The sequence below is a fragment of the Homarus americanus genome, unplaced genomic scaffold, assembly GCF_018991925.1.
Source record: "Homarus americanus isolate GMGI-L3 unplaced genomic scaffold, GMGI_Hamer_2.0 scaffold30535, whole genome shotgun sequence".
NCBI lineage: Eukaryota > Metazoa > Arthropoda > Malacostraca > Decapoda > Nephropidae > Homarus > Homarus americanus.
In genome coordinates, this window is record NW_024732440.1 from 794,685 (window position 1) to 813,804 (window position 19,120).

The 19,120-nt window shown below is 35.2% G+C and overlaps 1 protein-coding gene across 1 annotated transcript; it reads right to left on the reverse strand.

The window, feature by feature from the left end:
• Nucleotides 1–1,166: 1,166 nt before the first annotated feature.
• Nucleotides 1,167–10,977, reverse strand: LOC121868733 (FAST kinase domain-containing protein 4-like). Its single transcript, XM_042369601.1, has 7 exons — nucleotides 10,889–10,977; nucleotides 9,646–9,779; nucleotides 8,277–8,447; nucleotides 7,142–7,224; nucleotides 5,783–5,894; nucleotides 2,911–3,018; nucleotides 1,167–2,551 (listed from the first exon to the last, which is right to left on the reverse strand). Exons 2-7 carry the CDS (start codon nucleotides 9,742–9,744, stop codon nucleotides 1,277–1,279), a joined length of 1,848 nt encoding a protein of 615 aa, XP_042225535.1. The 5' UTR covers nucleotides 9,745–9,779; nucleotides 10,889–10,977; the 3' UTR covers nucleotides 1,167–1,276.
• Nucleotides 10,978–19,120: the final 8,143 nt, after the last annotated feature.

A 19,120-nucleotide genomic window follows, 5' to 3' on the forward strand; every position in this document is an offset into this window, starting at 1 on the left:
TATTATTTACCCATATTTAGTTACCATAAACCAAACAAGGTTTTAATGTCTTAGGCCCAGTAATAAATTTTGCCACAATTTAGATAAGATCATCGTCTTACTGTACTGTATATGATTACAGTATCTTCGTAGCTCCAGCAGCTTGTTTACGTGTCATTATTCTTTCTTGTGTCTCAGTGTCTGTTCTTATATCCTAACTTTGAATGTTCCTACAATATTTGAAATGTTCATTTTCCATTTTCTCACCATCTGTATATACCTCACACTGTTGACCAGCTCTACCTTATTCTAGTTAGCATTTAGTTACCAGCTTCTTTCTTTTCCACATTCACCCAGTTATTTTTCTCTTCCAGTCTGCTCCAATAATTCAATGTCATTTGTACAGTAATGGAAATATCTCCACTTTGAAAATTCTTCCATCATTTACCAATCTCACTCTTCTACCTCGATTATTTGCCACAATTCCACCCATAAACTATTATAAACCATTGTCCCCAAACACAGCCCTGTCTTCTTCCAGTCCTCACATCACCTATCCTCTCTAATAACTTGTTATTGCTTCAGAAAGTTCCTCCTACCATGTCTAACAATTCTACAATACCAGGTACTGTACAGTAAGTCTTTGCTATGCCTGTGAATACAGATGGAGTGAAAAACTGGCTTCTCATCTTGTACACTAGCTTCGACTTACTCAACAGTTCAGTAAACATTCTGTCTGGCATGCTTGTCAATAATGGAACAACCTTTGGTGTATACAAGCATCCTGTCAAAGCAGTCAGGTAACCCACTAACTGTCATATGTCAACATTCAAGGGATCAGCTCCTGTTTTGCTTACAGCATATGGAATATAGTAGGTAAAGGCTGTACAGTATTCAGTGCCTGTATTGTTTTACTCTCTTGCTTCACCATCATGCCCATGCCCTCTCAAAATATTTACCATAAGATATTTCATCAATCCATAAAATCTTAATGTACTGTATTAGGATGTAATAGAATATCTTAACCACCTCACTACTTGGACGCCATGTTTAATACTTTATTTGGCTAACAACAGACGGTTTTACTCAGTCGAGTAATTTTGTATTAGTTCTTAGTTATGTATAATTAAACTGAAATGAAAAATATAAACAAAACTTCAGTGACAAAATTCAACAAAGAACGCAACCATTATTTCACAATTTTATTAAAAAGTTCATTGTATTTTATTCCCAGAATAATTACAACATATCAACTTTTATATACACGAAAAAATAAATGGCTTCACTAATTCAAGTTTCATGATTCAACAGCCTCTTTGATTTTAGTTTCAAGATACTGTACATTTTTCAGCGTCTTCGCCTTCACGTTGTATTCATAGAAGGGAATATTGACGACCTTATAGTCTTGTTTCTCTAATAATTGCATAGCTAATTTATTAATTCCAATAAGTTCTTGGGAGCCAATAGTGTAGTCTCTATAACCCCATACAAACAAAGCTAATTTCACAGCCCCTTCTGGTAGTGGCTTACAATTGTCATATTCCCCAAAACTCTTACTATAATCTTGGATTGGTAAAGGCTTTCCCTTTTTATCGGTTAACAGCTCAGCATTCACGCAGATTCCCATGGTAGTTTGAATGTTTTCTCGGATATATCTCGGTGGAGGAAGGAAGTTGTGAAGCATAATTTGAATGTGCTTAGACAGCTTAAGGTCATCTCTTCCCTTGGTAATAATTACATCTTTGAAATTTGCCAGGTCAAGGTAGGAGCCATTATAAGAGGCCATCTTTAACTTTGCCACAGCATTAATGTTGAGAAGCTTTAGTTTGATGCCCATCCGCAAGTGTTGATCTGCACTCGGAATATTTGACACGAATGATGGCTCCAAAACAGAAGAAATGTGTTCCTCTGTTGCTCTATCTAACACACACAATGACCATACAACATCTAACCACGCTGTCTTCTTAACAAATGCCGAGGGAATAAGTTTGGGAACAAGAACATTAAACAAAGAGTCAGAGTTAGATGGCATATATGATACAGTAGATAGAGTATTTATTATGGCAGTCAAGGTGATCATGGGGCATACCTGCATGTTCTTCTCAATCCACTCTGACAAAACTTCCAATAGACTAGTGTGTCTCCATCTCATCTGACCCATACAGAAGAGAAGAGAACCCACTAATTTTGGCTTATCAATGTCAGTAACCTGAGGAACAAGATCCTGTGCCACCTTTTCTAATAAAACCGGATCGGGAAAATTTAAGGTGTTCATTGCAAACAAAACGTTACAAAGTTGTTTTGGAGTTAATTTTTCAACCTGTTTTGCCATGTGGAATGCCAGAGCTCTTATGACTGGAGTGGCACGCCGCTTGATTGTCCCCAGAACACAGAATATCTTGCTTAGCTCCACGTAGTTCATTTCACTGGCCAGCTCAATTGTTCGATCATCCACGTGTCCAAGAAACTCAGATGTATATAAGTCTTGATGGTTATAAAATGCCTCAATTTCTGGTGCTGCTCTGATTTCAACCCATCTCCTCTGTATAGCTTCTAGTGACTCTTTTAGCACCTACAATAAAAATAAAGACATTTTAAAAGTTTTACAGTAACAAAATCAACACCGTAAACATCACTAAAATTAATAAATACTTCAATAATTTTCCCACAATACAGTACTTATAAAGTAATGTAAATAGTAAAAGTATCCTTTGTTCAGGGCGTGGTGAGTGTAATACACAAGCTGTAGGGTGTCAGGTCATAACACTAGATATAGAAAAAGAAGACCCTGCCAAAACCCTTTATACATTTACAGTGGATACATGAATTATTTCTTTTTACCCTCAAAGAAGGGATATCACTTGATATTTAAGAAATAACTACATTAGCAAAATCAAACATTCAGTAAGGTAATTAACCATCTTCATTTACCTTTTTTTGTAACTCTGTATTTTGATGCTGTACTTGAAAAACCATTATGGACACCAGCATTGAGAAGGAAACTTTCCGAATGTTCCACAGCAGCTGGTTCTCAATTGACTGTGGAGGAGAAGATATGGTATAATTCTTGTTATCCTTCACCTCATACTTCTACTAAATTCAGTTTTATTAAAAAAAAAAGAAGAATAATGAACCAAACTTAATAGTAATACCGTATATACAGTAATAAATATTCCAATGCTCTACCAACTTCTATGGTCTAATCTTACTAAGGAAGGGGGAAGGACATACAATAAATTCATTCATTATATTAGAGTTTTCATGCTCAATTTATATATGGTATTCCCCAAGATCCTGAGCCTGGGTTTCATGATTACTTTTTTAAATCACCTTCATAGCTAAAGGTGTATAAATATATCTTCCCTACTCACCTAATCATAAACACAATGAAAGGCTTATTAGCATCAAAACTTCGTACTGTATCTAACTTGGATATGTGCAGTTAGCAAAGTTAATGGGCAAAACTGGCATGAAGGACCTCTGAGAGTAATGTATTGGACTCATATTTGGCATGACTGCATGAGTAATACTGTATATTTGTTTTATCAGTGACTTGGTATAAAAGCCCAACTGACTTTGAAACTTTTCAAAAGAAATTTTATTTATGATAATGTGTTGAATTAAAAAGTAATGTAACAACTTGAGTAAGATGCATTGCTGAGACAATTGTAAAATTAGATCAGGCAACCACACTGCACTGTTTATGGTAATCTATGATATGCTTCTCCTATTTTGAGTGCAAATAGATCTGACTGACACAGTTCTGTTTGTGAGTAAAATTAAAAAGAGCAATTAACTTCTCGCCTAAAAAATCAATCAGACAAGCAAAGCCAGTCCAGGAAAGCAGTGTTAAGTGATGTGTAAAAACAGTCATTTATGAACAAATATATAACACAACAGTGATCTTGAAATTATTACCTCATCATGATTAATTGGAAGTAATTTCATCAATGCTCAAATTATTAATTGAACCCCATTAATCCCTAGTGTACAGGATCCCCTCTGAGCTGAATAAAATCATCTGGCATTAGCCAAATAAAATATTAAAAGTGACGTCCTCATAGTGAAGTAACTAAGTGTAGCAGACAAAAGCTGAAGCACAATACATTTATTATAAATAGAAGCACAAATCATTAATATGTACTTTAATGTACTTCTGGTAAAAGATGTTGGAAATGTTCAATTATATATACAGGTACATGTTTGATGCTATACTTATAGATGTTATCAAAATTTTAGGCAAGCAAATAAATACAATACTCCCATTACTACTGGGGAATTTTAGCAGAGGGCATGTGCAAGTGATTGTTTGTCTCTGACATACAGAATTGTGACACATGACCTCCTTCCATTACTTGGCTGGTTTTAGATTTCACCAGATCACTCATGAGATTCTGTAGACTATAAATGAAGGATTAAGATATGACCAAGTAGCCTGGTGTCCCTCCCTCTTCCTACGTCAGATCAGACTATAGAAGCTGGTCATCTTATCTAACCTGAAGTTTAACCACCACAACACAAAGAATGTACAACAGGGTTATTAAAGTACAGTAGTATGACCCAAAATACAAAAGAATGCTCCTCCACTTGTCACTGAATGTTGGAACCCAGCCACACCACTGCTTGTAAAATAGGCAGAATTTACTTGGACTCTTTCCGTGTAGCAAGTTGCTGGTTTGATCTTTGTGTAGCTCATCCCCAGTGATGCTTCAGTTTATGAGAAAAACAAGATTTCTCTATTTTCATGAAAATCCCAGGAATGTTAAGTTGGATTAGATTTGTTTAATCAAAAATGCCTCATGCACATGTCTTGATAAAATTTAATATTCAATCATTGTTTTCTCGGAAATGTTTACAAGACGGCTCATTTCACCGATGTGGTCACTCCACAGATGTATTACATGGCCCCATGTCTGAATAAGGAATAAAAAGAGATCCACTCCTTATGGAAGCTGTGAATTTGTGTTTATGACAGTCTTTGGTCTGACATTTCCATGCAAAGTTGTCCTTACGTTCGGAGTGTTTCGTCCAGTTCGGTTGACTATGGCAAGTTTGGCAAATCATTTTACATTTTAGAAGTCCATCTTATTTAAGTCAATTAGTAATTAGCAAGAGATCCTCACACAGCAAAAGTACCACGACAGTCTGGAAGGAAGGTATTGAGTGCCATAGTCTACTGCTATCTTGGATATGACACCTCAACTAGTATTTGGTAACAACTTGTTCATGTTTAATGAGCTCCCTTACTGACACTTATTAGCTGAATCACTCCATGTCCTTTTGTATTACACCTCTTAAATAAAAGCAAATGTAATAGTATAAAAACTGATGAAAAAGGATCAATACCTTTATTGCTACAACCGGTACATCCTCTTCCCAAGAAATCTATCTTGGGAAAATAAACATGAAGCACATCATTTACCAGAGCACAGTGCCTTGGATTCTCACAGCATATATCAAGGCACCCAAAATTTTGCGGAATCCAACTTCTTTTTTTATGACAACCAAGCTCAAAATCATTTCACTGGATTAAACTAGAGAGTGACAATTTACAAGGCAGTGAGTTAGTTATAGCAGAAAGAGGCACAATAAGATTAAAGTATAATTAGCTGGTTGAAGTGGTAGTGAGCGAGCATATGCCTGACAGATGAGCGAGTATGAACAGATGTTTAATTTGCACAGTATGAGGATATAATAGAATGGATGAGATTAAGTTAATACATGTACCGAGAGATGGATACTTGGATACAAAATGGATAGATAGAATTTATAACAGTGGACTGACTAAATTAAGTCAACAAACCTGAACCACATGACTGTTGCTCTCCACCCCGAGTTTCATTAAGCTCTTGAGAGCCATTAATAAAGACACTGGGCTGCTTCTTATTGTTCCCCGGTCGATCAAGTCTATCAATCTGAAAAGAAGAAATTGTTCTTTATCCACTTGTGTACGGGATCCCCTCTGTGCTGAATAAAATCGTCTGGCGTTAGTCAAATAAAATATTAAAAAGTTTCCCCATAATGAAGGGGTTAATATTGAACAATATTACCCTGTACTGTACTTCTTTTTTTTTCTCAAGGAATTAAAGTTTGTGGCACTGAACATTTGCCCATCTCCAGAGAGGATATATGATTTACAATATACTGTCCTGCCACATGACTGACTGGATACTATAAGAGCAAAATCTCCCAGAATGACAGCTCTTTATAGACACAGAAATGCTCGTACAAAATCAAATCTGATTCCGAGTGGTGAGAGAAATGTCACTTTGAATTGTACACAAGGAATCATAATAAGAACTGAATCTGCACTCATAACAGAGGATACAAGCACTAAACCCACACAACTGAGGGTTACCAGTGCCAGAACAAGACAACTCTACAACATGATAAAAGACAGATGGGAGGTGGAAAGTGGTGTAAGGGAGAACATACTAAAATGCCTTGGTGGAGAAACTTGCATTGGCAATTTGTAGATTCTGGTGCATGAAGGATGATGTGTATGAGTCACCTGGTCCTACAGATAAGAAAACATGTAGAAAACAAACAAACATTCAGAAAACACTACAGTACTTGTGAAAATTATTTAATTAAAGTAAACTCTTAGTATTTTGCACTTTATGAGCTTACAATTTGAAACAAACTTGAAAGCAGTCCATTATGAGTAATTTTTGCAAATATTTGAGAAATTCTAAAATTTTCTGAAATTCTGACAAGATTTCAACAAGTCACAGATGAACCTGACAAATATCAGTAAAGAAAGAGATGCAGTACAAATTAAAACAGTTAAAACTTGATTACAAGCATTGGCTTGGTGGGTGAGGAAGTCCCAAGCTTGCCAATTGTTACATGTCTCTCTCCCTCTTATCACCAAAGAGCTGCACATTTTCTATTGTTCCAGTAACTTGAGACATCATTGACTTGGGTGATCAACACGTACAGGTGCCCTAATACCTGTACCTGTTCACTTTATAAAAATTTGTTTGTTCTGTATAATTCATCGCTACTCTTCTGTTTTCTGTGGAACATCGTAGTTAGTTGTACTTTTTGTATTTTAGCCCGGGAATATTTCACAATAATCAGAATTTCACCCACTTTCAACTTCTTAGGGTGTGCAAAATACTGAGGTTCTACTGTGTTTAATCTAGCATACGGTACATACTTTGTGAATTGTTCCTCATTTTCTACATCTTTCTTAAAATCTATCTTCTTGTTTGAGACCCAGTCAGAGAGTGTTTGAAGACCCTGCCGAAGAAATTTACAAATTATTAATCAATACAATACTTCACATTTCATTCACACAATTTTTAAATAAATATTCAAACATGACCTTTGAGCCTTTAATACTTTTAGGAAGCATTACACTTCTTCATTTATTTATATCCTGTACCTGTATATTTACTGTACAGTACCTGTATACTGTATGATGTAAATTTATATGGGAATTACAGTACAATTAAAAATAACCTCTAAAAATTAAGAACTGTACAACTAAAAAGTACAATTGTGGTGAAGATTGAAATAGTAAAGGAAGTTAATTAATTTGTATACAATAATTGGGTAAGATTTTAATAAATAATGAGATAAAGGAATATTAAATCAGGGACAAATCAAAACATTTAAGGAGGATAAATGGAGAGCTGGGAAGTATCATTAAAGAAAGCAATGTAAACTTGGATGTACTGTAAACAGGAAACAAATGGATAGTACTGTACAGTCCTTTCTGCCTTGATGTACAGTATGGCAGTGAAACAAAGAGTTTAAATGAATCAGAATGTCCTAAAACTCAAGCTGTAGAAATGAGTTATGTGAAGGCTGCATCTGAAGATTAACAAAATGGAAATGGTGAGAGATAATGAAGTGTATGGGATGTTTAAAATGGTTGAGAAGGTAAGAGGGTGAGTTAACTTCACCCTCTTGGCAGAATAATAATCCATCCAAGAGTTCTTTCACCTCTGGCAAGTGTACTTGGTACTATATTGTATACCGTACACATTTAATGCTGAATATCTAAGCTAATGTACGTGGAGGGAACTTTGTCCACCACTTCATCCAGGAATCAAACTCAAGACCCTTTGTTTGCAAGGCAAATGTTTGGCTATTGTGCTACAAAAGTGTTAACAGTGTTAATATTCTGACCAGGAAAAAATTACTGCCTGAAGCATGGATTGATGATACTGAAATGAAATATACTGATATGAGTAAAGATGAGATATTACTTCTTTTACAAAACAGACATGCATTATAGAATCTGTCAAAAAGAAAGCTATATAAGAGTGCTATATAACTGACTCTACCTGGAATGCGGAAGAGAGGGATCCTCCATTGGTTGCTGCCTGTAAAAGTACTGGAACATCTTTCGCTTTAATGACAGACGAGGAAGAAACTTCTTCGTCTTGATTTTCTAGTGGTCTCCAGTTGCTGGTGGTGGTTGTGGCGGTGGCAACAGATAGATGTAAGACTTCACCCTAAAAGTGCATGCTGTTTAGCTATAAGTAGAGTACACATCTCTTATACATTATGTTAACTGTTTTTGTCTAAATTCCTCTATAATCACATTGTTTCATGCATTTACAACATGGAAACCCATATACTCTTCTCAAACATCACCAGCCATTTGTAACATCTTTTGACCATCATGACATTCTACTTGTATATTTCTTATGTTTGTTCACTGTACACAATGCTCTAGATTTGTGTCAGGGTGGGGTAAAAAAGGGAGGAACATATAAAGCATTGTGTGACTTGAGCTCTGGTATCTCAGGAGAAAAAGAAGTGGTAAATAAATACTGAAATACTGTACAGTATTTGCAAATTTATTAACAATATATAAAGAATTTTGGTGCAGACAGGAAGGTGCATCCAGAGGAAAACATGAATGCAAGACTAGATGTGTAAAGAGTTATTTAAAATGGGGTGTTCCTATGTTCCTAAAATACATGTGCAAAAGGTTACAGTAGTTGAAACTCCTTTTGAGCTTATGTTAATTATGGGTTAAACCTCTTATGGTCTTTTGAGGCAATGCTAAAGACTCCCATGATGGTGCACCACTCCCGCTCAGCTGTATCTCACACTGAGAGCACCCAGGGGCAGATCCAGGAATATCAAAGGGAGGGGGGGGTGTTGTCCAAGAAGTTTTGGGTGGGGGAGCATGACCAGTAATGCATCTCTAATGGTGAAGTGCAATATTGGGTCTGGATTGCTCTACCCGATGTTTACTAAAATGGAAAAACCGTTCTTGTTACTACCGAAAGACTGCAAGGTGGTGACATTGTAAATGACGCTATTTGCATCAAAAGACCAAGAGGGGGTGAGATTTCTGACCATGGCTAAGAGTGCCAGAGGGTTAATTTGGAGATTGATTAAGCTTAGGGAAAAAATTAGCACAAATTCCTTTTTTTTTTTTAATTTGCAACTTACAGAGCCAGTCATCATTACTTATGAGTCACTGGTGATAAAATAATTTATGCTGCTTAACTGATGTCTTAGACTTACAAAAGGTGTCATTCAGTTTTTATGAAGCAAACCCCTGACCTATACTGTACTGCAATACATAAAACTGAAAGGTTTTTCCAAGTTCAAAGAAGTTTGTTGTTCTTATAATCCTGACTGATGGTGCACAGTACTATACCTGTGAGCATGCCACAACACTCTCCCATGACTCACCAATGAGAAGACTGGTGCATAGCTCTGGGGACTCCACTGGACTCTGGACCTGGCTCCCCTCAGACATGCTGCCACCACTCCACATCCCACTTTCAGCATACTGAAGCTTTGTCACATATGCAATCAGTGCATTTCTGAAAACAATGTATCAAATGAATCTATAACTTTTGATCATATATATATTCAGAGGTCTTAATCAGTGTTCCAGAATAAACTACACTCCAGTACTGTACTGCTGACATGGGGTGATTTTAGTGTGTAATCATAATTAATTACACTTGTTCAAATAATCATAATTGGATCATTCACAAGGTAACAAAACACTTCTCCCCTACAGGAAAAAATAGTAATACCTGTAATGTAGTTAACTTGTGTGTGAAACTTAAAAAAAATAATTTTCCTTAGTACTTTTTTGTATAATATATGTAGAGCTAAATTTGTCTGTTTTAATACATACACCACGAATCTGGTGATGGAGCAATAACTAGTGTAAAAATCATCGATGACTCAGAACACACGAACCAGCCACACCTAACAAACCATGGGTAGCCTTGGGTAGGTTAGGGTTATTAGGTTCATGTGGTCTACTTCAATTTTGTAATTTTTATACTTATTTGTGTTCCCCCAAGACGGTCCGACTAATTACCCAAATGTAGCCGCAATGAAGTCAAATGATGGTCGTACAAGCGTAAATCGGGCTGTGAATCACTTCTCGATTATTATTTGGTGTCATAATGTCACAAAAAATTGGTAAACTTAATTTAATCTGAGTTAATAGATGCATGCATGTACCGTAATTACCCAAATGTAGCCGCAATGAAGTCAAATGATGGTCGTACAAGCGTAAATCGGGCTGTGAATCACTTCTCGATTATTATTTGGTGTCATAATGTCACAAAAAATTGGTAAACTTAATTTAATCTGAGTTGTGTTGTGTTAGGTTAGGTTAGGTTAGGTTAGGTACATGCACTTGATCTATTAACTCAAGATTAAATTAAGTTTACCAATTTTTTGTGACTTCGTGACACCAAATACTAGTCGAGGTTAGGTTAGGTTAGGTTAGGTTAAGTACATGCACTCGATCTATTAACTCAAATTAAAATACCAGTCTCTCCCGGTAGTGAGGTTGAGTCTTTACAACGTCTTAACAGATCAAAGTTAGTCATAAATACTATCCATGTATAAGTAACTTTGTCTTTGGTTATAGAAGAATAATCCTCAAGTCCAAAGGGAACTAGCTTACCCTTTTATTTGTGTAGATAATATATATAAGTCGTGTAATTAGGGCAGACGACACAAGGTTACCTAAGATTGTAGGTGTTAGTGCAAGAACGGCTGTTGTAGGAGTCAGTCTTTTAGTTAATATATTATTTAGTTAAACATGTACTGACTTATATAAATTATCCTCTTTATTGTGATGTTGTTATATTTTTAAGGTGTGAAATCTATGAGTACGTTTTCACAATATTTAACTAACTAACTTTCTTGATTAAGTTTGTGATCTACAGTAAAATCATAACTTAAAAGCACTGTTGGTGTGTGAGTTCTCAGACATGTGGTGATGGTAAACAATAATATGCCTCGAAGTAATTCATTATAAATCATGAAGTTTATTTTTTTTCGTCTTCCTCACAGGTATAATGATAAGCTCAAAGAGTTAGTAAAATAATTTGATTCACACCAGCGTTTATTATTTTGCGGTGCGACAAAATATACTCGGGACTGGTGTACAAAAAGATGAAGTCCTCCATTGCCACAGACATTATCAACAAATTTAAAGCACTGAGAGTTCCATTAATTTCTAAGTGTCAAGAAAAAAACCCTCGTGTGTAAGAGGCCCAATGGTTTACAATCTCACATATAACACTTTTTTTTGTATATTTGAAATACGTATCGTACATGTAATACAAATAATGTAGTTGTCATTTTTAATTGCCCATATATTGTAATGTAGTTTTCATATAAATGTATCATGTCGGTGACTTTGGCATTATATACCTAGTGGGTCGTTTCATTGCCCATTAATCTACTGCCAGATTCCCATTTGATTTACACATAGATTCCCATTTCGTCAATGCCTAATTTATCTGTCTGAAAATGTCACGTAGTCCCAGAATGTCTAGTGTTAGTTTACTACCTCTGAGAGTTTACCTTTACCCCAATACTTTACTTCAAATATGCTCGTCCCGGCCAGATTTTCCTTAACACCTCAAGGTATTATTTATCAGAGGCTCACTGTGATAAAGCATTTTTTTTTTACAATTAGTGTTGAATTAAATTTCAGTATTACCATTTTATGTATGGTTGTTTGACCTTTATATGTAATTGCAATTGAATATTAACACCCTCGTTGTGTCCATTATTATACATCAAAGCCAAGATGTCATCAGTAAAATCTTCATACAAGTTTCCAATGGTTAATAATGTTCTGTTTTTATTAAGTCGAGTAGGGGAAAAAATATATATCTCAGTGTTTGGTAAAATTATTGGATATAGTGACACAAGTGTAATTTATAATCATTCTGTATAAATAAATTGGAAAATTAAGAACATTCATTATTTTATAGCTAGGCTTATCTTTGACACATACATCTAAATAAATATAAGAATTATTAAATAGAGTATATCCAAATAAATTTATATACTTAAAATATATATTAAAAATTGATGAACTAGAAAATTAAGAACAAACGTTTATTGACAAAAACATTTAAAAGACGTATTGTGTTCACTAATGACGTCATAGACTGGCTCAGACACAGGGACGTCCTTGAGGGCCGAGAGGAATTTTGGTGTTTTTCTTTATTAATAACCATTCAAGCTGGCTTTTTTAGTGGACGGGCGTTTATTAAGTGGTGAAGATCGTGATTTTGTGGAATTAGTGTATGAAGACATCCAGCAGTTCCTGGCTAATCCTCGTGGAGAGAGGTGAATGTTTGTAGTTATTTATATTGTTGTCAGAGGTTCATGTTAGCCCCTGCAACGTTCCTGGCCTAGGCCTATATCATTCCCTCCATGGTCTAAGGCCTATTTTAAACCTAAAGGTGTGTGTTATGGTCATGTAAACTCTTGTAATGTACCTAACGGGTAGCTTAACCTAGGTCTACTTCATTCTCTTTTTGCTGTAGGCCTATAGCAGACAAAGCTGTGGCAGGTTTATATTATATTTCATGCAACGTTCCTGGCCTAGGTCTATATCACTTCTGGTCTCTACCTATCCCATTTCCTCCCTTTTTACATTTTTTTTTATTTTTACTTTTGAAAACATGGGAATTTTTGGAATTTTATATTTGCAATCAATATTTTAAACAGTAAGACCTTTCTTGTATGACTTTTCCCTCTCAAATGACCTGACCTAACCTAACCTAACCTAACCTAACCTAACCTAACCTCCTAAATGGGGGAAAGTTCATAGAAGAAAAGTGTCCCAGAATTGTTGAAACTGCCCAAAGTAAAGATAAAATTCCTAAGATTCCTGTGTTGTCCGAAAGTAAAGTACAGTAGAGTAATACCAGGTTTTGAAGCTACTCAATTTTTTTTGACTTTGTGACACCAAATTCTAGTCGAGAAGTGATTGGCAGTCCGATTTATTCATGTAGGACCATTATTTGACTTCATTGCGGCTACATTTGGGTAATTAGTCGGACCGCTAAAATCTTGTTACTATACTGGTATCTCATTTAGGTAAATTTTAGTTTCAGTCATCCCTGTATTTAGATATCCAAATAATGTGATTACCGGCAGCAGATATGAAGGTCCAAATCATTTAAAACACTTCAAAGGCCATCGGAAAACATAGTATGGGGAATAGATTACAACGGTTACATGCCTAAAGTAGCAACTTGGGCACTTCTCTATAGAAGATAAATGCTTTATTTACTTACGAGAAGTCCGTAAAGTATATAAGAAAAGGTAATTGTTTAGATCTGATGAGTGCTTGTACCAGCTACTTGAGGACTTTTCGCCATAAAGGGTAAATACTTTCTTACTTCTTGAAAAGGCTAAAAAGTGGACGAGGAAAGTATTTCTTGTAATCCAATTTTTGCGAGTCTCCCTTCTGAGCGCCTCCGTCTGTGTCATCCAAGCTCTATCTAACACCATTTGGTCTGTGCCACAGGGATGGTACAGTCACTGAAAAAGCAATCTTTATAAAAAAAAAATGGAGAAAATATGACACAACCCAGCCGAGACAACAGGAGTTGCAGTGTTCATTCTGAAATTCATCGACTCTCTCAAGTAAAGAAAGTTTTTTGAGAGACTGTACAGTACATTGACTCTTTTCATGGAGAGTAAATTTTTTTTTTTAGAAGATGAAAACATGATATTTTTTTGATAGACGATGATAACTGTATTAGGTTAGGGTGTGAATATATTCTGTTCTTACATGATTAGCACGGTAGGTAAAGAACAGCAGTTGTCCATCTACCGCTGCAATATATAATTTATCTCAGAAAATTAACTAACCAGAAATGATATTAACTTGTATTATCATCAAAGAAGAAGAAAAATCTCCCTGAAAGGAACCATTGAACAGACATACAGAAAGAAGCCGCAGTGACGTTGGGGATTGGATCTTCTGATCATAGATTAATGTTCAGGAGGGAAAAGTCATATACAGTAGGAATAATATTACTGTACATGAAACAATACATTATAGATCCATGTCCACTTTTGGCTCTTTCATGAGGTAAGAAAGCATTTATCTTCTATGGCAACATGTCCTCTGGTTGGTGGTTCAGGCACACAATAAGTGTACAGTCGTACCCGAGTAAACAGTTTTTAATAATATAATTTTTACGATTTTTCCCATCTAATAACTAATTTATCTCCAGGTCAGAGTTCTTACGCTGTTGTGTCTTTGTTTAGAACTGGGATGATTCATTCTTTCTTTTTTTTTTTAGATAGGAATTTTGTTTTATAGATGGATGATACAGTAATAAATGATGATAGCGGTAGGCTAGGCTGGGTTGATTCATTGCATGATTCAGCGTATCCAAACCTTGCTGAATGATTTTACCAGTTGTAGGTACTCCTGGCAACTGCTGGTCTAGAGTACAGTATGTATACCCACCATCCCAGTATTGTAAGAAAACAAATATTGGCATGCAATTTTACTTAGGCTAACATAAATTAATAGTTATCATCTAAAGACAAAAATCATGTCCAAGAAAGGGTCCAATTAAACTTTGTAGATGCACCAGTTATAAACAAAGAGTGTTTTCATTGGAGCCCAGAAAAAAATTATAAAATATTATGAAAAACATTTTCCTCCACTTTTTAGCCTTCACATAAGTTGAAAGCAGTTTTCGTTTATGGATAAATGTTCTTAGTTTTCTTGTTCAGTCATGTAAATGTCATGAAATATTACTGATTTCTGGAACTTTAGTGCTTTGATAAAATGCACTAGACGTGATACAGTACAGTACTGTACTCGGAGAATTTGGGGAATCCTCAAGTTCTATATTTCATAGTTGTTGCTGTTGATGTCTTACTCCAGATCCTTGGGGGCATTAAGATGTTGCCTCGTAAACATACTCTTTGGTTCAATATGGAGATGTTTGTTCATATTTTATCAGTACACAACAATTATTAGCGAAAATAAAGCTGTTAAGCAAGGAAAAGTGTTGTGGATCAGGTCCTACATTACAGTACAGTACAGTATTGTAGGAGTCAGAAAATTCTTTCAGTATTCATTCTGTCACTAACAGAATTCAGCATGTATGTTCATTCTTTATTTAATGTTAATTTTATTTAATATTTTTGAAGGCATGCATTAATTATTCAAGCTTCATTGAGATTCATGAAGTTAGGTTAGATTTGATTTGAATTTCAGTTTTACCTGAATTACGTATTTAATTTCGTGAAATTTATTTAAATATATCTTAATGAATAGAACACTGCATTTTGTAAGGTTAAATGAAGAGAAAAGACTCAGCACGGAAAGTTTAATTTTATCCTGTGACTTTATTTCTAGTTATGGCAGGATGCCAAGTAGCTAAGTGTACCAGTGCAGTACCATACCACTGACCAATACTTGACCACTTTGTGGTAAAAAACTAATACTGTACTGTACTTCTGTTTACAGTCTATTAAAGTTAAGATGAATACATTTATAAAACAAAATGCTTTCAATGTACTTATGTGACACGTGTAAAAAAACAAAAAGGCTTGACACGCTTCATGTTTCCAAAATACCAAATTATTTTTTGTCCATTTGCATAATTACTTTTTTTTAACTACATTATGATAAAAGTATCTGGAGAGATACTGTGTCTATTTTATATGTAGCTTCTACACTCACCAAAAACTTCTTGAACGCTATAATCACTATGCAATTTGAAAAATGAACGAAGTATCTTAAACCATTCCCAGATGACCAGCCCCATTCTACTCATTCTCACATCCGTCGTGCCCAGGTGTTGGAAAGTTTCTGTTGATAGTGTACAGTACTGTACCTCAGGGACCAGGGAAGGATCCAAACTGATTACAGTATTACTGTACTGTACAACCTTAAACAAAGGATTTTTTGTATGTTATAGGGGTCAGTTGGTAAGTTATGAAGTACAGTGCTGTACTCTCAATGAATACCATACTATACCTATTCAAATTCCTCTCGTACTTGGATAATAGAGATGACACAGTTCTGGAATCATCTTAGTCGCTCTGTGTTGTATCTTTACTAGGGATGTTTTGTGTCTCTGGAGGCAAGGCTTCCTTGCCTGTGCACAGTAATCCAGACTGAGACGTACTTGAGATTTGTACAGTTGAAGGAGTATTTGCCTGTCCTTGTATTCAAAGTATGCTTTATAATTCCCACATCTTGATTTGTTTTTCTCACTTGTTGTGTTGCCTTCAGTGAATGATCTGATGATACAGTACTAAACACCCACTATTTTTTTTTTTTACAATATGTTCAGTATCCACTAGAGTAAAGTTGGACTTTCGAACAAGCCTCAGGATCGTAACTTGTTCGTAAGGAGTGGAGCACCTACTATTTTATATATACATATTTGTTCATTTAATATGTGTGGTACCTGTACACTATAAGCTACAGTATGCTGTATTACTAAGTTTCAAATGTTAATTAGTGTAGTAGCTACTGTATTTGCTATATAATGATATCACATCACATAAGAATTTTCCAGTGGTGTTAGCGAAGAGATTGTCACAACTCTGTAAGACACTTATTAAACAGATAAAAGAGAAGTTTGCTTTATTATATGAAAGATCCAGTTACCCTTGTTGAAGCATCGCTCTGGTTTATTAATATATGCCGGTACTCTCAATTTTTTTTTTTTTTTTTTTTTAGAGCTTAGTTCTTTGTTATGACTTTTAGTGCCTGGTGTTAGTACAGGCGGAAACAGGAGTACCTAGAGAAAACCAGCGATGTTTGGTAGGGTCACACTGGAAAACATCCTTCTAATCTGACCTGGGCTGGGATCGAACCCGGGACACATTAGTGAGAGGCCTGCTCATTACCACTGATTTACCGATGGCATATACTGTACTGTACTGTACAAGTCTTTCATGCCAAATTTCTGGTAAAAGGCAGTTTGTTTTATAACTTCAAATTTATGTATCATCAGAAATATCTGGATATTTGACTTATATATTTTAGGAATAATAAACCGGTACAGTATGTACAGGTATTAAAAAAAAAATTGGGATTAATTGTAAAATTTACTTGCATATGAGTTACAATTATGTTACAGATACTGTACTGTACCTATGAATTTTTTCACAGTTAATTTGTGAAAAGTAGCATTTGGGTTCAGTTTCAATTTCCACCTGGGTCTTATTCATAGATATATATATATATATATATATATATATATATATATATATATATATATATATATATATATATATATATATATATATATATATATATATATATATATATATATATATATATATATATATAATGAAAATGTGCAGTACTGTAGTCTCATAAGAACTTAATTATGTGATAGAGAGGTTACTGTACAGGTTCTAAGAATGTTATAATTACCTGTCCTTTATTATCAGTATTTTAATTGACTCATCTTCACTGTGTTGTACTGTAGACCATCCTCACTATTGTACTGTACAGTGAAAGTCTAGTAACTTTTTTTTATTAATTGGCATATGATGTTGAGTTACATAGAAAGTGTAATGGTCTTTTGGCTTGCAGCCACAAAATAAGCAGACATTAGAATAGAGTTCAGGTATAGACCCAGAAATCCGGGACCCTTAGGACCAAGACAGTTACAGCGAACAATAACTACCCGAGGCAGCTCTGCTTTCATGAAAGATGTAACAATTTTGTTCTCTCCAAACATGACATTAATGAATCCAAAGAGAACTCAATCATATTTTGTAGAGGAATAGTGTATTCTTTTCCGAAAAAAATCTAAATTACAGAATACTGTACAGTACAGTACCTAGTACAGGTGCATTGAGGGATTTGGCATCACTCCTTTCCACCAATACCATGTCATAAAAGGTTGTAACAGCTTCACACTTCTGCTAATCACAAAAGGAAACACAAATTGCTAACTGCTTCTCAGTAATAATATCTGTAGATTCATCTAGAATGATATTGAACTTTGTCTTTTTTAAGCAATCATCCAGAGTTGTAGAGAAATGAAATCTTGAATCTTGTCTCATAATATTTGTACATTTACAGGGTGACATTTTTAGCTTCTGTTTCTCCAATAAGTTTGTTGGACCCAGAGCAGTTCAGCATAACCTACCTGCCTTGTTAAGTCAGTGGTTGATGCTGCTACCCCTGTGCGCTTGATATACACTAGACTTTTTTTATAATTAGGTTTCCAAACAATTGTCATTTCACTTTTCTAATTGTATTTATGTTAGCTGTTTACTGATCATAAACACGTCAGATGTTTTCTAATTAGGTGTGTCACTCATTTTATAATTAGCTATGCTTATGTCATTTGTTTTCTAATGACATACTGTTTGTGTGTCTGAGGCTCATCTTAATTATTACTGCTATTATCGTTATGTATTGTTATTCATATTATCAGTAACTGTTTGGAAAGGAAAGTTCCCGACAGGTGCATAACATTAGGAATCTCAGGTTGATGTTGTATTATTATGCCTTGTTGTTAAGTATGTTGGATGATCACTTTATCTTCTGATCTCCTGTGTTGTCTTAGTTTTCCTTCATTTAATAAACCTCACATCGTCGTGGGCCTTAGTCGCCACTTCGTCAATCTCCCTCTCTCTTATATCTTGTTCCTAATCATTAGTCTCCTCTGCTCTCTCTCAGTCACCTGCATCTTGGTGCAGGAGTGGGAGATTGAGTTGATGTAGGTCAACACTATTTGTCTATGACTCTCCGGTGTCATGTACAGTACTGTATATACCACAGGAACATTAAGCCATAAATCCCCTCACTTCCCCCACCTAGCTCCAACCCCACGTTAGACTGTTCTGCTTAATGTCTCACACCATTTAATGCGGAAAGCTGCTT